General features: G+C 42.7%; 1 protein-coding gene across 2 annotated transcripts in view; it reads right to left on the bottom strand.

Annotated features, from left to right (window-relative positions):
- The window catches only part of cspg4ba (chondroitin sulfate proteoglycan 4ba), a 53,341-nt gene that overhangs the window by 7,980 nt on the left and 21,094 nt on the right, over window positions 1-24,267 (bottom strand). Inside the window, exons 3-9 of one of the 2 annotated variants that reach the window (XM_060907265.1) lie at window positions 20,085-23,660; window positions 19,501-19,974; window positions 17,999-18,043; window positions 16,620-16,796; window positions 11,650-11,848; window positions 7,098-7,229; window positions 5,020-5,192 (exon numbers count right to left, since the gene is read on the bottom strand). In XM_060907265.1, coding sequence (XP_060763248.1) covers window positions 5,020-5,192; window positions 7,098-7,229; window positions 11,650-11,848; window positions 16,620-16,796; window positions 17,999-18,043; window positions 19,501-19,974; window positions 20,085-23,660 — 4,776 coding nt within the window. The remainder of the gene's footprint in view (window positions 1-5,019; window positions 5,193-7,097; window positions 7,230-11,649; window positions 11,849-16,619; window positions 16,797-17,998; window positions 18,044-19,500; window positions 19,975-20,084; window positions 23,661-24,267) is intronic. The other variant, XM_060907266.1, reaches the window with a different exon arrangement.

The raw sequence follows: 24,267 nt of genomic DNA, 5'->3' as shown, positions 1-24,267 counted from the left end.
ACTAGCTGCCAGTGCCCAGCTTGGCTGGGTGGTGGTGGGGATTGCTAGCAAGCGGTCAAGATAACAAGCTAACGCCCTTCCTTTTGTGAACAAGCACTTGTAGACAAACCCACAGAAAAAAACAAACAAACAAACAAAAAAAAACAAACACCTGAAGTCTTCACAAATCCCTCTAATCCACAACAAATACAGTAGCTTGAAAAATGGAGATTTCACAAACGATATGCTACGCGTTTTGTTATTTAGTAAGTTTTCACCAGTCTTCCATTCCCAGTTTTTGACCACAGCCATGTACAACCGTAACGCTATTGAGGAGCTGACATTAGGCGAGCAACCTTATTTTCATGAGCATTTTTTGGTTTCACATCAATAAAAAGTGATTGTTAGGAAGATTTTTTGTAGTTTTATTTCTTGGTTCTCTGGTGTGTGTGTGTGTGTGTGTGTGTGTGTGTGTGTGTGTGTGTGTGTGTGTGTGTTATCTTGCCATCTGAGGCCGCAGTGCGTCAATACATTTCCACAAAACAATGTATTTTACAGTTATGATGTTACAACAGAGCTAACGTCTGCCTATGAAGACAGCCAAAAGCACATAGCCTACTTACTGCAATGTGTTTCCTCAAATTCGACGTTGAGTTTTTAGAATCTGAAACGTCCACTGGTTTGGGGAGACACGTGACACCACATAACATAACTATTATTTTTTGTTGTTTGGAGAGTGAACATGGTTTGTATGTGTGGCCAGGGGTGTGCCTCTTCGGCTTGATGAGAAACGCTGGCCGTTGTCTCTGCCATTTTTCTTCTGCTTCCATGCTCTTTTCCACCTGGACTGGTCTTGCCGCGGGAATTTTGCGTATGGGCGTGCGCGGCGGCTTGGCTGTTTGATTGGCGAAACGGAGTTAAACCATAGCTCCTCCCACTATGGCTCTGGCTGCTACATTTGATTGGTGAGATGCGGTCATGTGACAGAGCCTCTGCTGGAAGTCTCGACAAAACAAACAGACCACGCATCGCATGGATCAATAAGAATAAAGTAGTGAGTAATGAGCAGAATATAGCCCAATGTAACGGAGTAAAAGTACCGCTTCTTCTTCACAAATATACTCAAGTAAAAGTAAAAAGTATGCTGCATTAAAACTACTCTTACAAGTACAATTCATCCAAAAAGTTACTCAAGTAAATGTAACGGAGTAAATGTAGCGCGTTACTACCCACCTCTGGTGAAGGCTACATCAAGGGGCAGAGCCTTTTCTTACAAAGCCCCACAGTTATGGAACAGCCTTCCAAGTAGTGTTCGGGAATCAGACACAGTCTCAGCGTTTAAGTCTAGGCTGAAAACATATCTGTTTAGTCAAGCCTTTTGTTAATAGTGTTTATGAGGTAAAGGTGTAGATCTGGAGGGTCCTCAGACATATGGCCCTTTTCCACTACCCTTTTTCAGCTCACTTCAGCCCGACACGGCTCGCGTTTCGACTACCTCAGAGCAGCACGACTCAGCTCGCTTCAGCCCTACTCAGCACCCAAAACTCGCACGGTTTTGGAGTAGGGCTGAAGCGAGCCAAACCGAGCTGAGTGGGGCTAGGGGCGTGAGGAGACACTCCCCTGTGCACTGATTGGTGAGGAGGAGTGTCCTCACATGCCCACACACGCCCCGCGAGCACGCTGGGATCTGTAAACACCGTAAACCTGGAAGAAGGAGAATTACGAGAATTTCTGAAGCCTTATGCGCCTCACCTCATCTATACGCTCTTGCCAGTACCTGTTGGCGTTGTCGGTGACAACAAGCCACAGCACCAAGACCAGCAACACTAACGACTCCATGTCCTCCATGTTTATTATTTACTATCTGGGTCATGAGACTACCGCTTAAAAGATCACTGATGTCAATGTTTGCGCCGCCTAACGACATCACGTGACATCCACCCACTTTCGCTAACTCCACCCAATGTGTCCACCCACTTCCAGCCAGCACGGTTCAGCGCGGTTGTAGTTGAAATGCAACTCCAACAGCCCCACTCAGCTCGACTCAGCCCAACTCAGCACCGCACGGCTCAGCCCAACTCAGCCGCGTTGGTAGTGGAAAAGCGGCAATAGTGTGTTTTGGTAAACCAGGCTGTATGGATGCTGTCAATCCCCCACTCGCTTGCTCACTCGAGTTTGTTGACGGTGTAGTGGCTGCTGCTTTATGTCCCGGGGTTCCCTCATGCCTGTGTTACCTTCTGGCTCTCCCCTTTTAGTTATGCTGTCATAGTTAGTTTTGCTGGAGTCCGTGCTTGCACTCAGCGCAAAATGCATACTGTTTCCACCCCCCCCCCCCCCCACCCCCGTCTGTCCCTCTGAGTTACATGTCGGTCCTGGGATCGAGATGCTGACCTCTTCTGCTCCTCGGACCTGCCTGATCCATCCTGATGCCCTGTGTCTGGTCGGAGTCTCATCACATCGCTCCTGTGGAGGACGGCTCCATATGGACAGTTGAAAGTCACACTTGGAAGACGCTCTGGACTCTTACAGTAATGCTTTTATGGCTGAGGACTGCAGCTGTCATGAACAGTTTTGCACTCAAGTTTCCATCAGTGAAGAGTTTATAACATCAATGAAAACAGATAAAACTGTTAATGTTATAGTCATGTTGTCTGTTGTTGCCCAAATGAGGATGGGTTCCCTTTTGAGTCTGGTTCCTCTCGAGGTTTCTTCCTCATGTCGTCTGAGGGAGTTTTTCCTTGCCACCGTCGCCACGGGCTTGCTCATTGGGGATAGATTAGGGATAAAATTAGCTCATGTTTAAAGTCATTCAAATTCTGTAAAGCTGCTTTGCGACAATGTCCATTATTAAAAGCGCTATAGAAATAAACTTGACGGGGAGTGGAGTATGTCCGAATGTAGAACATTCGCATGGCGGCACGCCATCGCCGCCGCGTGGGGATAACAAGAGAAAATTTAACAAAAACATAACATTCTCAAGATTGACGAGTCTTTATTAGTGTAGCGGCAACTTTTACAGGTGTGTCAGCGATATTGTGGGCATAGTGGCAAGGAAACATTGTGTATCAGCCCAATACGCTGAAAAGGCCTAGTCAGAACCCTGAGTTTTATAATAAATACAGAACAAATGAGTGAAGGAGTGATTTCGGACACAGAGATAATTAACTGGTATAATTATATGAAAACACGTGGCCTACAGTGGTGCTTGAAAGTTTGTGAACCCTTTAGAATTTTCTATATTTCTGCAAAAATATGACCTAATATATCATCAGATTTTTACACAAGTCCTAAAAGTAGATAAAGAGAACCCAGTTAAACAAATGAGACCAAAATATTATACTTGGTCATTTATTTATTGAGGAAAATGATCCAATATTACATATCTGTGCGTGGCAAAAGTATGTGAACCTCTAGGGTTAGCAGTTAATTTGAAGGTGAAATTAGAGTCAGGTGTTTTCAATCAATGGGACGACAATCAGGTGTGAGTGGGCACCCTGTTTTATTTAAAGAACAGGGATCTATCAAAGTCTGATCTTCACAACACATGTTTGTGGAAGTGTATCATGGCACGAACAAAGGAGATTTCTGAGGACCTCAGAAAAAGCGTTGTTGATGCTCATCAGGCTGGAAAAGGTTACAAAACCATCTCTAAAGAGTTTGGACTCCACCAATCCACAGTCAGACAGATTGTGTACAAATGGAGGAAATTCAAGACCATTGTTAGCCTCCCCAGGAGTGGTCGACCAACAAAGATCACTCCAAGAGCAAGGCGTGTAATAGTCAACGAGGTCACAAAGGACCCCAGGGTAACTTCTAAGCAACTGAAGGCCTCTTTCACATTGGCTAATGTTAATGCTCAGGAGTCCACCATCAGGAGAACACTGAACAACAGTGGTGTGCATGGCAGGATTGTAAAGAGAAAGCCACTGCTCTCCAAAAAGAACATTGCTGCTCGTCTGCAGTTTGCTAAAGATCATGTGCACAAGCCAGAAGGCTATTGGGAAAATGTTTTGTGGACGGATGAGACCAAAATAGAACTTTTTGGTTTAAATGAGAATCATTGTTTGGAGAAAGGAAAACACTGCATTCCAGCATAAGAACCTTATCCCATCTGTGAAACATGGTGGTGGGAGTATCATGGTTTGGGCCTATTTTGCTGCATCTGGGTCAGGACGGCTTGCCATCATTGATGGAACAATGAATTCTGAATTATACCAGCGAATTCTAAAGGAAAATGTCAGGACATCTGTCCATGAACTGACTCTCAAAAGAAGGTGGGTCATGCAGCAAATCAACGACCCTAAGCACACAAGTCGTTCTACCAAAGAATGGTTAAAGAAGAATAAAGTTAATGTTTTGGAATGGCCAAGTCAAAGTCCTGACCTTAATCCAATCGAAATGTTCTGGAAGGACCTGAAGCGAGCAGTTCATGTGAGGAAACCCACCAACATCCCAGAGTTGAAGCTGTTCTGTACGGAGGAACGGGCTAAAATTCCTCCAAGCCGGTGTGCAGGACTGATCAGCAGTTACCGCAAACGTTTAGTTGCAGTTATTGCTGCACAAGGGGGTCACACCAGATACTGAAAGCAAAGGTTCACATACTTTTGCCACTCATAGATATGTAATATTGGATCATTTTCCTCAATAAATAAATGACCAAGTAGAATATTTTTGTCTCGTTTGTTTACCTGGGTTCTCTTTATCTAAGACTTGTGTGAAAATCTGATGATGTTTTAGGTCATATTTATGCGGAAATATAGAAAATTCTAAAGGGTTCACAAACTTCCAAGCACCACTGTACCTGGCAGGACGATATGAAATATAAGCAATATAATACAAATCCTGTAATCTAAAATTCACACAATTCAAAGCCTTTCCCCTGTTAATATTACCTCAGATGATTTACCCAACCGCCAGCAGCTAATAAGAAGACGTATGACAGGATGACGTAGCCTTAGAGCAACACGGCTTGGGAGAATAGATAATTCACTGGGTCCCACCTGTCAATGTGAATGAAGCATGAGTTTTTACAGCACTCACCATTTCTTGTGTGAAGGAATAGACCTCAGTTGTGGGCTTGTCTGCCTCTACAGTCACCAGCTTTCCAAATTTCGGGGGATTAACAATGGTGAAAACAATGGTGCGGTTGGAACTGCCTTCATTGTCATTGGTTGCTGCTTTCAGGACTTCTTTTGAAATTGTAGATGAAGCGCCTGGTTTAAAAACAAGGCTAAATATTACCCCAGATGAACTCCAGCTGTTCAAAAAAAACAACAACGCAGTCAAAGCAACAGCAAATGTCTGGCACTTGCTATAAACATGACCACATTATTGTGTGCTTGGATGCTTGAATGTGTTTGAGTTTTTGTGGCAACACCTTTTATACACTTGCATGCATCTGAGCTGCACATGACTAACACACTTAAATCTTCAACTTAATGAAGGCTTTGTACTTTACATGGCATTCACAGGAAAAGAAACAACTTAAACGGAGAAACAAAATCATTTTCTTTCTAACACAATTACAGTAATAAAGCAAACCCAATTATACGCCCTGTTGGGGAAGTACTCGACTAAAATGCATCTGTTTACAAATCAAGAAGCAACAATCCTTTCATCAGAACCGTGTTCCCTTTTCAGTATGTATTCGCAGTAAATCTGCCTGAGACAATGATGGCTCATTTTGGAATGAAAGGGCAAGCCAAAACATTTACCCCACTGTATAATTTAACATGCGATCAGGATAAATACTTCCTCATCCATTATCGCCGACATCACGAATAAAAGTTCCATGCCGTTTTAACGCCATTATTCGTTCATTTCTTATTTCCTGTGTCACTTACTACAGCACTGAAAGCTTGCTTACTTTGTTTCAGCAGGATGGGGGGAAAAAAACAACTCAAAAAGGTATTGATGATGTGTTTTATGGCTATAGACAGAAACCAATAAAACATGCCGAGAAACTGGTTGCCATAGCAACAGGACATTTTATCCCGGGATGAACAAAGGAAAAGGCGAACGTCTCACGGCATATTAGATAGACCTCGTGTGGGTTTTTTTTTTCCCCCTGCACACAGCTATAAAAGTATAGTCATGTGCAAAGGTTTGTGCACCCTTAAGACAAAACGAAGACGACGTTTCAAAGAAAACGTTCAGTGCATCAGGTTTGAGGAAAAATGTTCCTTCATTATTACACGGAAGAAGTGATAAAATGGCATCTGAAGATATTAATATATATATATATAAAAAGAAAACAAATCATCAGTTTATAGGTTTGCATGTCTCTTTCTGAACGATACATAATCTACGTATCATTTATCAATTATGTACATGGAAATAGAACAGCAGCTTGTACGACTCTTTGCTCTCTTTCCTTTTTAACCGCGTCCAATCTCTCTCTCTCTCTCTATCTATCTCCTGCTCAGTATTTTTAAGCCATTATCATTAGTCATCTTTCCTGACATGTCTGTTGTAACGCTGCCCGACGGGTTTGCAAAAAGTTTTAACGTTTTAAATTTCTATTTTGAAAATTAAGCTCCGTTTTTTGCTCACATTGGCGAGGCAAACTTTTGCACTCGGACTGTAGAGGAGTAGTATCTGGCACCAGTCGCTGCCCAAAAGCCCCTGCTGAACGTGCCAATGAGATTACTGCCAATGCACATTTACAGGACAGAAAACAGGCACACCAACTGTTTTATATACTGCCCCAGACAAAACAGTGAGTAGGCAGCTGTTTTTAGCGCTGGGTATTAAATCCGGCGTATTACTAAGAGTCACTAAATTAAGTCTGGAGTCTTTTCAACATAACATTACAAAACATGTTGACTATTAGAGACATGTCATGCTAAGCGGAAATCCTTGAAAGGGCTTTGCTACATAGCTTACAGGCTATTAAACTATTAGACAGGGTGTTTATGGTCACAGCTCATTAAACCCTAGGAATTAAGATTAGTCCAGGAACCTGAAGGAAGGCATCTTTTGGACTGAAGATATGAACTAGTTAAGTTTTTGGGTAGCAAGTTCATTCTAAATATTCTAGAAAGCAAAACAAACATTTTTGTTCGTGTTTTGTAAAATACAATTGTGCATGAGCAATCTTCGTTCAAAAGCAGAGTTACCTGGAAACACCTTAAGTGGGCTGCTCTTTTCCATATGGAGAGCAAGCGTACGAGCCGTTACACTGAATATCTGCCTTGGAGCAAAGTTCACGCCATCGTTCACCTGGAAGTTAAAACCTCCAGCTGTGGCTCCTGAAGAAGAAGAAGATGACGATGACAATAAAGCACACTTGAAATGGGGTGGGTATCAGTGTGCCGTGCATGGTACCACTGGGACAGCTGAGAATTTACAGTTTTCATTTGCAGTGTGAAATTATTAAAGGGTTGCGCTTACTTTTTCAATAGCTCCTGAAGGACATACAGGATGAACTAGCAAGTTATTATGAGTAAAAAAAGAAAAAACATGATGTTCTCAGCTTCTTGCTACCCGTACATACCAGAAAGGAACCATCTTTTTTTTTTTTTTTCCGTTTCCGGTTGAGAGTACGTTGTGAGCATTCTGGCTGCCGCTTCTCACCAGAGCTTTTTTAATTTTATTTTTATTTTCTTTTTCAATTTTCATTTTATTTACCGTATTTTCCGGACTATACGTCGCTCCGGAGTTTAAGTCGCATCAGCCAAAAAATGCATTATGAAGACGAAAAAAAACATATATACGTCGCACCGGACTATAAGTCGCACTTTTTTGAAGGGTTATTCTATCCATAGACTCTGTGATTCTATCTGATAAGCGGCACGTGGTTACTGCGTGACTGCATTGCTTATTTAATAAACGAACAGCTGAGCAGTGATAACGCGCCCTTTGCCCTGTAAGTAGCCTAGTCTGATTATTTTAAATATCTACTACTATCTTTAATACTATCACTATCGTTATTACTAATAGCCTATATTATTATTATAACTAATATTAGTAGCCTATTACTGATGCATTAATCAGTTTGCTTTTAGAATATTTTTACCGGTAGGGCTTATTATCGCCCCATGGCTCTTTCATCTGTGTTATTAAAGCTGTAGTCATCATCGAGGAGTGTCATTCTTCATTTTTGTCGAATTTTATTTCATCAAATCAGAGGTCAAGTAGGCTATAGGTATATCATCTCCAAAGACAGGTACGGTAGTAAAAACAACCGTCTAGTGAAAAAAACAACAACAACAACAACCGCTTTTAAATCCCCTACTTAAATCCTTAAAATGAGTCATTTAACTCATGTCTTGTGTGATCTGATCTCCAATGGTGAAATAAACCGGTTGTGATGAGTACAGTCTGTTATTTTAGAAGATAAATGTAATATATAGACTAATAAAAATTAATATTTTATAATATATCACGACATATTACTGTCTGTAACTGTTTGTCACTAAAGCGTTTTCTAAGATCATAATGTCTGATATTATTATTATTATTATTTTACACACACAATAAGCGCATGTGCGTAAAGTTATAGTAAACCATCCCCTGCCTTTTTTTTTTTTTTTTGAGTCGCCGGACCCACCCACCTCCTGCGTTCCGGGACCTCCCACTTCACAAATTAAGCACTGCCTAAAATCACTACATAACTTATTTAAATAACTATAGGCCTATCATTAATAATAAAACACAGGTCAATCAAGTTTATCAAGCTGATGATTTCACTCCAAATCAGCAAATCCATTGAATTCCTCATCCTCAGTGTCGCTTCTGAACAACTCTGCCAACTCCAGCGGCAGATGAAGCGCCGTTTCCTCTTCTTCTGCGTGGCTGTCGTCAGACTCAGCATCAGCTCCAGTTATTCCGCGGTGGAAAAAAAAAAAAAAAAAAAACATATATACGTCGCACCGGAGTATAAGTCGCATGGCCAGCCGAACCATGAAAAAAAACTGTGACTTATAGTCCGAAAAATACGGTATTTATTTTTTCTGTGTATTTGTGTAGTTTGTTGTTTGAGTGTTTTGTCCGCCGGTTGTGGTGTAGCTCCGGACCCAGTTTTGGGCGTTGGTTCCCTCTAGGCCTTGGTTCGCCGTGGGCGATGCCTGCGCTCCCGGCTGTGGACTGCAGTGAGCTCGCTGCTCATTTAACATTTGTGGTTGTCCGGCGCTCTGTGCTTTGACGCTTGGTGTGATGTCCCGAGCGATGTTGCTCGGTGGCGTCGCGGCGGCTGTGCAGGCGGTTTGGGACACACCAGCGCTCTGCGTGGCGGAGCTTCTCTGCTCGCTTTGTGGATCCACAACGTGGTGTTCGAACGATGTTGCTGACGGCGTCACGGCGGCTGTGCTGGAGATGTGGGACTCGTTTTCGTGCGCCTTTTGGTGGGACTGTAGCTGCTACACCACGGGAATTACATCTTGACCCCTACTTTGTGGACTTTTTAACTTTTATTTTTTATTATTTACTCATTTATTTATTATTTTTTTATTGTTATTTTTTTCTTTGTCTATAATTGTAAAGCGTCCTTGGGTTTTTTGAAAGGCGCTATATAAATTGAAATTATTATTATTATTATTATTATTATCATCATCAGGGCCTTCTAGTCCTTCAGAGGAAGCCCAAACATATCAGCATTTCAAATGCGATATTTAACTTCTTTCATAATTTCATTATAATTATGCTATTCTAATTCGGCCTCACTTTCTATCAAATGTGCTTCAGAAATGAAAGGGTTACGGTCCTGAAAACATTAAAATAGAGTTATCCAATGAGATTTTCTTGCCTGTTGTCTCGAGGCTGAGAAGAGTTTCGAGCTGGCTCACTCATTGGTTAGGACTTCATTACCAGGACAGAAGGCCATGGCAGTGTATGTTCATGCAGGAAGTGACAGACGAATGAACCAATCAGAGTTTGATTTATAGTGGGCGGGACCAAAAATTTAATCGCCCTAGGCCTTCTCGAAGGCCAAGACGAGCTTAACCATGACTCGGCGCTGTTAGCACAGCAGTGAAGTCACCTTCCAGCTGGTGTAGCGTTCATCAGTAGTGTTAACGAACGCTAATAAAGCGGTCAAGCCAGTGCTATCGAGAGCAAGAAACTAAAGCTGTGTTCACATATATACACCGGTACGATAGTGGTATAACTGTATTCATACAAAGTATACCGGTACAGTTTAGTGCATCTGTCCACAAATGTTTGCGGTTTTCTTTCACGGTAGTTGAAATGCACGTGCGCGAAATGTTTCCGTGGTTACCGAGTAACTTCCTTCCGAGAATATGGCGGATGAAACAACGTGTGTGTGCTTTTTGTTGTCAATGTACAGTCTGTATTTCTGGTGGTCATTTATTCAGTCGCATCGTATAAAATGCGCGAGGCAGTTGAGAAAGAAACAGAAAACGAATCGTGGAAAGCACGTGCGTATTGTATTGTATGAATAACCCGGAAGAAGTAGGAATGGTTCAATGCGCATGCACATTATATTTGTATCGATACAGAACCACTTCATGGGGCGGCACGGTGGTGTAGTGGTTAGCGCTGTCGCCTCACAGCAAGAAGGTCCTGGGTTCGAGCCCCGTGGCCGGCGAGGGCCTTTCTGTGTGGAGTTTGCATGTTCTCCCCGTGTCCGCGTGGGTTTCCTCCGGGTGCTCCGGTTTCCCCCACAGTCCAAAGACATGCAGGTTAGGTTAACTGGTGACTCTAAATTGACCGTAGGTGTGAATGTGAGTGTGAATGGTTGTCTGTGTCTATGTGTCAGCCCTGTGATGACCTGGCGACTTGTCCAGGGTGTACCCCGACTTTCGCCCGTAGTCACCTGGGATAGGCTCCAGCTTGCCTGCGACCCTGTAGAAGGATAAAGCGGCTAGAGATAATGAGATGAGAACCACTTCATCTGTCCACACTACAGCGAAGCGCTACAGTACCAATACTGTACCGGTACGAAACCCATACGTTTGTGGGTTTCGTACTGATACAGTTATACCGCTACAGTACCGGTATAGTTGCTAGTGTGGACAGGTGTTGCGGTACGAAAGTAGTATCGTATCGGTACAAAATCCCTAGTGTGGACAGGGTATTAGATTTCTGTTTCCAGACTCTTCTTCCATGCACGCTTGCTACAGTATTTTTCACTCGGACTTAAGTATTCATTTCCCTCTGTAATTTACTTAGTTACTTTTAAAATCAATACCGACAACTACACACAACAGAGCGACCTGGTAGCCTGCCACTAATCCCTTGCAAAATCCTTTGCCCTGTTGTTTTTTTGGTGTGTCTGGTTAAGGTTTGGCTAAGCTCAAGTCCCAGGTCTAATAGTAACAGCTCGCCACTGGTACATACTATTGTTCAACAAGCAAGGCTTGGAAAAATGTGTAAAATGGTGCAGGGTAAGCACTATTTGTAGTAGGCTTTTTTAAGAACCTGACATCACTACTGGGCCATGAGACAGACTTATTTTTAGACTTTGCTCATTTATCTCGAGAAGCCGCACACTATCAGCATGCGTCCTTCAAATACAGAATTATTCTTCTTACATCAAAACTCAAATGGTACTTCACTGAATCTTTGGCACATAATTTGGCTAATAACAATCATTAACTCTGGGCTTTCAGAAACATCATGGCAGCTGCTTCATAACTGTAAGATACAGGATATGACGACCTGGTTTTCACCACATGAAAGTACGCCACACGTGGGTGGTGGATTTCTTACCACTGTGCACGAACAGAAGTTGTCCCTGGTCAATGTGAGCCTGAGTGAAGTTCATGACTGGTCTAGTGGGAGCGCTCTTCAGAGCCAGGTGACCATTACTGGGCTGAGTGGTGAGGTAATGGAGCTGCTGTGGAGCCGTATCGTCATCCTCTGCACTCAGATCTTCAGGAGTGATTTCGGTCATAGAGCTGACCCAGACCTGGTTTGAATGGACAGAGATGCAGTGGGATTCAATGGACTGATAGCATCTTGTGCTGATAATTAGAGCTGGCGATAAACATTCTAGCAGAATACCACGATAACAATGACTGCTGATACGATCAGGAGAATATTTCACCAAGTAGCTTTGTTATCCAAGCTCGTCTGGTTTTAGTTCGTTTCTAAGAATAGTATCAGACCAAATACAGACTCCGTCGGTGAGCCCAGTCTCCTTTCCCTTGGTCTGTGTTCAAACATTAGCAAAGCAGCTACAACAAAAGCACAAAAACATGACTAAAAGCATTAACAATATTACATCACACTATTGAAGAAGAAACCACCTTTATTCGTCACATGCACACTTCAAGCACTGTGAGATTCATCCTCTGCATTTAACCCATCTGAAGCAGTGAACACACACACACACACACCCAGAGCAGTGGGCAGCCATACTACAGCGCCCGGGGAGAAGTCAGGGGTCAGGTACCTTGCTCAAGGGCACTTATTGATTCCTATATTTGTGCCATACTCATTATGCTGTCCTTTTTCACTTTTACTATTGCGTACTTTTTTTTTTTTTTGTATATCTGACCTTTTCACATTGGTCCATGGACAAGAGATGTAAAATAGCCATTTTGGCTAATTCTGGCACATTTACATTGATAAATGTGCACTGTCCATGTCAAAGTATTGAATTAAAAAAAAATAATAATAATTATACTGTGTGCATGAGATCTTAAAATCTATATTTGCCCAGCATTATTACAATTTTATTAGTAGTAAATAAGATCTCATCTCATCTCATTATCTGTAGCCGCTTTATCCTGTTCTACAGGGTCGCAGGCAAGCTGGAGCCTATCCCAGCTGACTACGGGCGAAAGGCGGGGTACACCCTGGACAAGTCGCAGTAAATAAGATAAAACAAATTTTATTTAGAAAGTTCAAAATAACAGTAAAATAATTACTAAACTGTATTATGAATAATTTATTACTGTTTACTGCTTAATATAAAATATGAATAAAAGCGGGCGGCACGGTGGTGTAGTGGTTAGCACTGTTGCCTCACAGCAAGAAGGTCCGGGTTCGAGCCCCGTGGCCGGCGAGGGCCTTTCTGTGCGGAGTTTGCATGTTCTCCCCGTGTCCGCGTGGGTTTCCTCCGGGTGCTCCGGTTTCCCCCCCAGTCCAAAGACATGCAGGTTAGGTTAACTGGTGACTCTAAATTGACTGTAGGTGTGAGTGTGAATGGTTGTCTGTGTCTATGTGTCAGCCCTGTGATGACCTGGCGACTTGTCCAGGGTGTACCCCGCCTTTCGCCCGTAGTCAGCTGGGATAGGCTCCAGCTCGCCTGCGACCCTGTAGGACAGGATAAAGCAGCTAGAGATAATGAGATGGATGGAAATAAAGTTTTAGTCTGAATTTTCAGAATATTGACTGTATTATTAAAAAAAAAAAACACAACTTCCCTGCATTATTAAATATCTCATCTCATTATCTGTAGCCGCTTTATCCTGTTCTACAGGGTCGCAGGCAAGCTGGAGCCTATCCCAGCTGACTACGGGCGAAAGGCGGGGTACACCCTGGACAAGTCGCCAGGTCATCACAGGGCTGACACATAGACACAGACAACCATTCACACTCACATTCACACCTACGATCAATTTAGAGCCACCAGTTAACCTAACCTGCATGTCTTTGGACTGTGGGGGAAACCGGAGCACCCGGAGGAAACCCACGCGGACACAGGGAGAACATGCAAACTCCACACAGAAAGGCCCTCGCCGGCCACGGGGCTCGAACCCGGACCTTCTTGCTGTGAGGCGACAGCGCTAACCACTACACCGCCGTGCCGCCATTATTAAATGTATTATTCATTATTTGAATTATAACTATTCTAACATGGAAAATTGACCCTCAGCAGACATCACTGATTAGTCTGATGGGTGAAACAGTTAAAACATTATTAGTTGAAGGATGGTGTCTATAAAATGTGTATAAAAGGTCTGTGCTATATCTCACGGTAAGCTGTAAATTCTGATGATTCTAATGACCAAAGACGACAAAGGTTTATACTCAATTACCTGACTAAAGCACTGAGCAGTCCATTAATTACTGGACAAGACAATGACTTTTTTTTTTAAATGACGACTGTTTTGGCTTTGCACTGCTGTAGTTTGGATTTGAAATAAAAACACGTCATTGATATTGATGTAAACCTAATAATTCATAGTTTAATTCAGATCTGGAGTGCCAGCTCTGGACAGAGTGCACTGTGTACGTCACCCAAAGCAACACACATTTCTCTCAGACATGGGGATGAAACAGAATCTGGATTACATGAGTAACTATTTCAGTTGGCACCACTGACTCACGGTCGTCTCATTCCCTTGATGAGGTCTCAAGGTCAGTGAAACATGGCTGGATGTGCACTCTGGGGGGGGGGACGACACTGATCAAACTGCCGAATCCATTTAGTAGTTAGGAGAAAACGTTACGGAGTTAATATAGTACATTATTTGCTGTTACAGAACCGATATAAAAAGGGGACATGTACTGTATGCTACTTCGACATTATGCAACAGTGCAGCTGAATTCTCCATTCTGATTGGTCTGAAGGTGTTGACTGACAGCAGCTCTGACAGTAGTTCTGCTTGTAATGCAAATCACAGGACGTAAATGGCTTAAAAAATGTCCCGCGTCAGTGCTTACTCAGTGTTTTCACTCTTAGTCAGGGGTAAAGCTGGGGTCTGGGAGGGGTGGATGGTGATGCTGTCCCACTGAAGAGCAGTGTTTTTGTATAACGGCACAGTCTGGAGTGTGTTATTTTTGCTTATACCCTGGCAATTTGGCAAAAAGATGACGATGTTTGATTTATTAAATGAAGGACATCTTGCACATTTGAACAGTTTATAGTTAGAGCAAATGCTGTGGAACATCTGAGAGATAAAGTAGTTCTTGTTCTCGCATACGTAATAGATGTGATAGAGAGAAGCTGGTGAGAGAATCACTATCTATCTATATACACACACACACGGCCAAAACGGTAGGTCAAATTGACACTTCTTCCCCCCCCAAAAAAAACCCACCACGTCACCAGATATAAAAATTGCTTTGTTTAACGACCATTGATTTTTAGATGTTTGTTAGTAGTCTTAGATTATGCAGTGTCCATATAAGTGTACGAGCTATTACGATAAAACATTAGAACGAGCGGATTAATGTTACCGTGTTTCGATTGGTAGATTGCTGCCATAAAGAGGAATAAAACGCATCATGATGTGCTATTATAGCAAAATAATCAACTTCAACATTGTAAAAGTATCTCAACAGTCAGACAGGCGAGTGGACTTAATGATTTAGCAGCTCAAGATTCAGTTCACATGACTTCACGAGATGGTCTGAAGTTCACTTTCAGGAAGCCTCAACATCCTGTTAGCCTGCGGTCTGCTGTAGCGAAAAGACGAGAGACAGCCTCTGACTAATGTGGAAAAAATGACTAAAAGTAAAAAAGATATAATGAACGACACTTACCACCGGACTTGTGAAGGAACTGTTGAGAAATAAACTGATTTGATGTACAAAATACTGTGGTACAAAAGACTTTATGAACCCATATGGACTGCATCCATCCCTTTCTGTCTCATCAGTCACTGAAAACTGATCCCCAAAAGATGGACTGACCAGGTGTTGAATAAACGTAGGTTATACGCAACCTAATAAAAGGTTTAAGTTGCGAGGAACGAATATCTGAGTCTTCGTCTTGATGGAAAGAAACCTTTTCATATCCACCTTTATCATGCTTAAGTTCTGCTTTGGAAATGTTATTGAAGAGCGCCCCCTTATGGCTATCTGAAGTAATCACGAGACCCTGATTCACGGTGACATTGAAACACCTCATCTCATCTCATTATCTGTAGCCGCTTTATCCTTCTACAGGGTCACAGGCAAGCTGGAGCCTATCCCAGCTGACTACGGGCGAAAGGCGGGGTACACCCTGGACAAGTCGCCAGGTCATCACAGGGCTGACACATAGACACAGACAACCATTCACACTCTCATTCACACCTACGGTCAATTTAGAGTCACCAGTTAACCTAACCTGCATGTCTTTGGACTGTGGGGGAAACCGGAGCACCCGGAGGAAACCCACGCGGACACAGGGAGAACATGCAAACTCCGCACAGAAAGGCCCTCGCCGGCCCCGGGGCTCGAACCCAGGACCTTCTTGCTGTGAGGCGACAGCGCTAACCACTACACCACCGTGCCGCCACATTGAAACACGACTGTAGATTTAATAATAGTAAAAAAATGAATAAAAAAAAAAACAAAAAACCTAAAGTGTCTTAATCTGAGCAAAGTCCATGTTACTGTCTAGCCAGTGAGTAATTCAACACGGCAGACATTACTGCGACATTTTGTCCAAACTCTGTTAATCCTTCAGCCCACTAATCCAAAGCAAATTGCTATTGAATGCCTGGAGGAATCCAAAGCATTTAGGACAGAGAGCTGTTGTCCTTCCGGTGGCCCTCCAATTAGAGCCAGCCTCTACAGTTACTCAATGCAGATGTGCCGTGCTAAAATGAACGTTTTGGTACAAACTAACTTAAAAACGACCCCGTGTACACCTGTGCACAATGAAAACCCAAAGAAACAATGACTTGGGAACTATACTTTCAATCCTGGGCTCACAGAAAACGATTTATCAAGCGCTACATGCTCTCTAGTGTCAAAAACCTTCTTTTGAACCCAAAGGCATTTATCTGCCGTGCACCCACCCTGAGGACTTTGTTGGCCGTGATAACCGGAGGTTCGTCATTTACTGGTGTGACGTGGACATGCACCGTTCTGGGTGTGCTGCGTTTTTGTAGATCCGTGGCATTGGCTAGAACAGTGAAGTAGTCCTGTAAGGTCTCGGAGTTGTCATGGACATAGTAGATAAACTCCTGCTCCACCTGGATCAGTGTAGTAAAGAAAAACAAGAATTTATATCATGACTGAAAACAGAATGGCTGGAACAAATGAGTTCATGTTACTGGTACGAGACTTAAGATTTTGTCTATTTTTAGTATTTGTATTAATGTGTAACTCATTTAGTAATACTTAACTTTCAGTGACTCACTCACTGTGAAATGTGTAACTACTCGGTGAGATGATGGTTATTCGGTAATGGCTCTGTATTCACAACGATTTTGAAACAGTGACATTTTAGCAATATGAAACTACTGATGTTTTGTTTTACCATGATCTTGTCTTTGATTATTTATTCATGCCAATGTAATCAATTATACTGTATTTATACCACAGCACTGTTGATTGGTCACAAGGTCTTGATTAATTTTCTATAACAGCAGCTCTAACGATAGTTTCCGCTAATCACAAGTTTGTATTAAAAGGTGCTGGCTCACCCTTCCCAGAATCCAGTTCGTTGTTTTTGTTTTGAAATCACATGCAGTGGCAAACCGTTACTATTAGAGCTGGGACGTGAGCTCAGCCAAAACTTAGCCAGACACCAAAAAAAAGCAACAGGTCAAAGGATTTTGCAAGAGATTAGCGTCAGGCTGCCAGCACTGGCTTGACTGCTCTATTAGCATTCGCTAACACTACTGATGAACGCTACACCAGCTGGAAGGTGAATTCACTGCTGTGCTAACAGCGCCAAGTCATGGTTAAGCTCATGTAGGCCTTCGAGAAGGCCTAGGGCGATACGTTTTTGGTTCCGCCCACTATAAATCCAAATCTGATCGGTTAATTCATCTGTCACTTACGACATAAACATACACTGCCATGGCCTTCTGTCCCGGTAATGAAGTCCTAACCAATGAGTGAGCAGCTCTAAACTCTTCTCAGCCTCGAGACAACAAACAAACAAATCTCATTGGATAACGCTAATGTTTTCAGGACAGTAACCCTTTCATTTCTGAAGCAAATTTGATAGAAAATGAGGCCAAATTAGAAGAGGATAATTATAATGAAATTATGAAAGAAATTAAATATAACATTTGAAATGCTGACACGATAGGTTTGGGCTTTCTCCGAAGCCCGAGAAGGCCCTGACGGTTCCCCTCTGCGTGACTGCAGTAAAACTTCTGCAGATTCACTGGAAGCGATCTCTTCAAAATCCATCTTGAACTTTTTCTTCATCTATGTGTCATACCTTGAAGTTCTGAGCAGCCTGATATTTTCTTTCCTTTGTGGTCGGCTGTGAGACGAAACCATATGAGAAACAGAATGGATCCGTTGAAACCTTTTACAATATAATTACTTTGACAAAATATTTTTAATTTCACATTACAATTTAATGATCTCTACCTTAAAATGTCATCGGTTTCTTACGGATCGTTTTTCAAACACTGAAATATCCATGGATACGAAAATGGCGACTCACTACTTAGCACAGAGGCTTCTGGGAAGGGTGAGCCGGCCCCTTTAATGCGCACAGTCCACATAATCTAAGGTTAATAATGACTGGATTAAAAAAAAAAAAAAAGCATGTTGTTTAACAAAAAACAAACATCGAATCACTGACATGTTTGACATGTTTAAGTGTTCTATGTATAAGGAGATGTTTATTTAACGAGTCTCCAGTGCCGCTGCATAGTAACTGTCAGGTGTAACGCTGTAACTATGTTTTCGTCCTGGGGAAAATCTTCAAGACATAGGACTTTGTAATTTCCCAGCAATAACCTGCATTATTTTTTTCGTGGTTCGGTTTCCATCAAATCCTGCGCTCTGATTGGCTGGTGAGCAGGTCCGTATCCAACGGTACGGACCTCTGGCGACTCGCTCGTTCACAACAACAAACAACATAGTAGCAATTTTTGTCAACATTTATTTTTGCATTTCTCAGGAGAATAGCATTAATTTTACAGCATGGATAGCGATAACGACAGTCTTCGACGGGGGGGGAATAGCTATCGCTCCGTCCATCCATCTGTAAACATTTTAGTTTCCAGATCAGAACTCAAAAACTATTAGGATTTTTTTTTTTTCATGAAACCTGACAGTTATATTAAGTGACTAGAGGAGTTGTGTCTTTTGACATTGAGATTTCTGTGATTTTTTTTTTTCTGTATTTCCATGGCAACCAATTCAACTTAGGAAAATTTGGAGTGGGGTTTCATGTAGGAGCCCCGGGGGGGTAATGTGTCATCTCCTGATGACTTTTGTTTGTTTTTTGCGCCATTCTGTGTAAACTCTAGAGACTGTTGTGTGTGAAAACCCCAGGAGATCAGCAGTTTCTGAAATGCTCAGACCAGTCCATCTGGCTCAAACCAACACCCATGCCACAGTGAAAGAAAGTCATACTTTGAGATCACAATTTTCCCTCCATTCTGATGTTTGAACATGCTGAATATTGGATGGATGGATGGATGGATGGATGGATGGATGGATGGATGGATGGATGGATGGATGGATGGATGGATGGATGGATGGATGGATGGATGGATGGATGGATGGATGGATGGATGGATGGATGGATGGATGGATGGATGGATGGATGGATGGATGGATGGATGGATGGATGGATGGATGGATGGATGGATGGATGGATGGATGGATGGATGGATGGATGGATGGATGGATGGATGGATGGATGGATGGATGGATGTTCCTAATCAAGTGGCCAACGAGTGTATATTATACTACGCATCTCACCTGTTTTCTGGTAAAATATGTTGTGGGTGTCCCCGGGAAACGAGAGTTCTCAATGTGTCCATGCACTGGTCCCTCTGACACGTAGTACACGAAGTGGAGCCCAGAGAAATGTTGACTGGTAACTCGTATGATGTTTTCTGTCAGCGCCTTGGATGCTCCTTCTTTTAGCGTAATATTGGACACCTCGATAGGTATATAGCGAGGAATGATATCCACAGACATAACGATGCCACTCAGGTCTGCAACGCCGTTGCTGGCTTCCAAAACGAAGGAATCGTTGACCTGGTCGGGCGTTATCTGTACATACTGGATATTACCGGTGTTGATGTCTTGTTGTGTGAAGGTCATTAAAGGGTCCTGCTCAATTCCCTGGAATTGTTCTTTAGTGTTAATAAAACTTCGCAGATATCCATAAGTTGGAGCAACTTGGACAGCGAAGACGATTTCATTGGGCAAATTTGCTTCATGAATGACCTGGAAAATAAAAACCAACAAACAAGACAACGCTACGTTAATATCAACAAGTGGTTAAAGGAATAGAATTATAATTACAATAATAATAATAATAATAATAATAATTTCACCTCAAGTTTACTGCGTTCAATCTTCACCGGCTTTCCCTCGTCTACCACTAAGATTTTGTTGTTGAGTACGACAGGTGGCTTTTGGTGGCTTTCCAAGTACACCTTCACATTGATCCTTGCTTCCACATGTAACCCTTTCGCTTCCACGACAACACTGAAAAATTCAGCCAAATTCTTGCTGCCGTCATGGCGATACGACAACAAAGCATTCTTCAGTTCATATTGAGTAAAAGTGTCAATTTGCTTGTCTTTTAAAAATAATGCACCATGTTTTGGAGCATCATTAACCTTAAAAGTGATTTCACGGTCTTCCCTGATGTCCATATTTGTAACCACGCTAAAATTAGCATTGCTGAATGTCTCAACCTTTCCTTTCTGGACTAATAGGCCTGTATTGTTGGCAACCTTTAGGTACGGTTCCTGAGCGCTGATATCCAACAGCGAGGAGACGTAGTGCTTGCCATCGGATACGAAAAGAACAAAACGGCCAGAGTTCATCCCTCGATGAACAAATAACACTCGCTTCTGTTCCAGGTCCTCTTGGTGAAACTGGTAAAGTTTGTGAGAAGTGTCATTTACAAGCACTAGATCGCCTATCGGGATCCCGCGGCGGGTGTAAACGAGCTGCCCATCGCTGAAGTCAGAGTCTGCATCGTGGTAGCGTAAGTCATCCAACGTCAACAGCCTCTGTCCGTTTTTGACCACTTGGAACACCTTATCCACAATTCGAACAGGCTTCTCGTCGTTTACTAACTGCACAGCGATGTTGAAGACACCGTCTTTGGAGCCGACCTCATCTTCACTGATGAGGCTCGTAGCCCGCGGACTTGTCGAAGCTATAAATCTGAACTGATCGTGAATTGTTTCACTGTCGTCATGGACGTACATGAGGCGTTCCTCGATAATATCCTGATTGGTAAAAGACACCAGATTATCATAATCTTTGGTCGAGTTGGACAGGTTGATTCGTGCTAGCTTGCCATGTTTTGGCATCTCAGTGACTATGTAGTAGATTTCTTTAGTACTCAGAGTCTCAGCAAAAAGTTCGGTATTTGTAATAAGTTTGCTCGCGCCTTCCAAAACCGCAAGTCCGCCGTTTTTAATATAAATGCTGTTGATATCTGCTCTGATATTTATCCTGAATAAATGACTCGTTGAATGAGCATGTTTGCTGAACACGTGAAATTCAAAACTATCACTTGTGTTCTCAAATGGTCTCTCTATTAACTGATACTCCACTTCCTTGTTAGTGATGTTCATTTGGCTAAATGTAGAATATGTACCTAACTTTTTATTATTCAGCAAAATCAATCCTTTCTTCGTTGACGAGAGAAGCTTGAAATAAATCTCCTCCTCAGTTAAAGCCACACCTTGCGACGTTGCATATAGATGCTCTGGATCAATCGCAACTCTCCTGATCTTGTCCATTTCGAGAACTTCGTTTCTCTCCACAACGTAATCAATCCATTTAGTCTTTATATTAAACACCAGTTCCTCTGTTGCTTTTGCTGCGATTGTGACTTTACACTTAAAGCGATCGGTTACATTGGCAGACTGAATATCCTTAAAGGTGCTGAGGTATCTCAGACGGTCTTTCTCCAAAACTCGTTGAGAAAAAGAATCGGTAAACTTCCATTCTCCGTTCGAGTGAAGCTTCTGTAGTTCTCCAAACATTGGCGGCTCAACGACATCATAACGAATGTCTACTACTTGTCTTAGTCTTACTGCGTTTGTCTGAATTGCTAATTGTGTAGTTTTTATTAAAGCCGTTTCCCCTTGAGTGACTTCTACCCCAGTGTTGTTTGCGATGCTGTGTTCCAGTTTAACCGCCATAATCCTTAACACCACCGTGTTGCTGAGCTTCTCTCCATCACTAACCCTCAACACTATCCTGGAGTTCTTTACTCCAGTGTGGGCATAGTTTATTTTTCCTGTTTCCAGAGCTGAATGAGGGAATGAAGTGACTGCCTGACCAGGGTTATCTTCAGTTTCCAGAAACCCAGCATCAGCATTAAGATTTCCCAATACAGAGTAGACCAAGTCTGTGGAGCTGCTGTCTACATCTGTGGCTTTTAACACATCGGTGGTTAACTTCTTCCTAGAGTTCTCAAGTAGAACAAAGACATTTCCCTCAGGAAGGCTCAATTCAGGGGCATCGTTGGTTGGTGTTACAGTCACATTGAATCTGTATAACTTCTCTCCCTTGAGGTAGACTGGTGCCACTTTTCTGCTGCTGGAGAACACGGAGAACATGAAGTAGTCATGTGGCTCTTCAGAACCTCCATGGATGTACATCACTCTGCCATGCCACAGATCCAGCATACTGAAGGTATTCTCTTCTTGCTCTTGGTCCACATCAAACCTCAACTGACCATGCACTGGCTGCTCTTCGATTCTAAACGTGATCTGAGATTGACGGATGCCGAGCTTCTTAAAATCCAGGTTCACTTTGATATGTTTTGATTCCAATGATGCACGACCGCCCTCAGAGACAACAAGGTTCCTAAGTTGTAAGAAGTTTTGCCCATGCCCAGCAACCAGACCAATTGCAAGGGTGGACATGTCTATAGATGGTAACGGAGTGACAAATTCAAAGATCTTAGTCGGGGTCTTCGGGCTCAAAGTGGTGCTAATCTGAGGCTCCTTTTCTGGTTCACAGCCAACCGAGACGTCTTTGGTTACCAGAGCATTTGGGAGACCTGTTAAGATACCATTGACCTTGATATCTCTAAAGCATCCTTTGAAGGAGCCACCTTTAATGCGCTTTCCTGCCACTGATGACAGACCCACCTTTCTGACTTCAAACCGAGTGCCATCATCTACACCACCAAGGAAAAGAAAACCTTTCAAATGCAAGGTTTTTGATCTGGATTTGACACTAGACTTCACCGTCTCTTCATCGATGGTTAGCTGCAAGCTTTTAGAGGTGAAGTAAAGCTTAACATGGTGCCACTTCTCGTCATTGATGAAAGTAAGAGAGCGGAGCTCCGTCCTCATCCCGTCTCTACCTAACACAGCGACAAGTAAGCCGTTGTGAATCTCCATGGCAACAAAGCCCCCTTCTCGAGCAGAACTGTACATAATGATTCCCTCTTGAGCTGATGTATGTACAGAGCATTCGAGAGTCCACTCTCGCTGTGCAGTCCAAGGAGGAAGGGAGACGTATGCCCTGGAACTGAAAAAGCTGATTGCCTCCTCTTCATTAGCAAAGAACTGTGGACTGCATCCAAGAGAAACCTCATGGACGTTCTTTAAGCCAGAGTATGGTCGAAGTGACGAAAGGAGGTTGTGTTGATTAAATAGCACTTCATCAAGGCAACCACGGAAGCCAGTGAGGTCAGTAGGGAGATAGACCTTATCCAAGCCTCCTGTCCCACCAATATATACACCATCACTGATATCCAGCTCGTGCTGTGAGCGTGGAAGTCTCTGGCTGGTCTGGAAATGCTTGTCCACTGTTAGATTTACATTAAATCGGTCATGGATAAGATCTACTGTGTGCCAAGCCAAGTCGTTCAATGGGTTCCCTTTGTCTGAGTGTAGAATTTGCTCACCAGAACCAAGATCCAACTTTGCCTGTGGATGAAAATCAAACTACATTTTAGATTACACTTATAGATTATTAAATGTGGTTTAAAAATACTCCATTTTTAAAATCGTTATCCAAAAACACAATATTCAAACATACATATATTATGTAACAGCCATGCATTTATTTAATAATATATATATTTATGCACTGCGAGTTGGCTTCACGGTCGGGTTGTACCAAAGACCATGATAAAAATGGTACCTACTGCCGTCTGGCAAGGCATGCTGCAATACAGATGCGAGTGGGGAGTCAAACTCTCGCGGTTACCAGAAGACACGCCCCCCCCCCCGTAACCCTAGCTATGTAAGAGGCGAGAGACCGAGGGCTACGGAAACGGAGATCAGCGCCGCCCTATGCGCCACATGGTGTGGGAAGGGACTTTGATATATATTTATACCACAGTGCTGTTAAGCTTTTCTCTGATTTGTCAATAGGTGTTGATTAACTTTCTCAATTGGCACAACTTGGTGGTAATACTGCCTGTACTTTAAATCACGGGTTTATATTAACGCAGTAGTTTTAATCTACACTACTAAAGGAAGGCTGTCTGTCTCTGTCTGTTCGCCTGTGCAAATCGACACGGCTAGAGGC

The sequence above is a fragment of the Neoarius graeffei genome, chromosome 24, assembly GCF_027579695.1.
Source record: "Neoarius graeffei isolate fNeoGra1 chromosome 24, fNeoGra1.pri, whole genome shotgun sequence".
NCBI classification, from domain to species: domain Eukaryota; kingdom Metazoa; phylum Chordata; class Actinopteri; order Siluriformes; family Ariidae; genus Neoarius; species Neoarius graeffei.
This window is presented reverse-complemented; position numbering and strand designations above follow the sequence as displayed.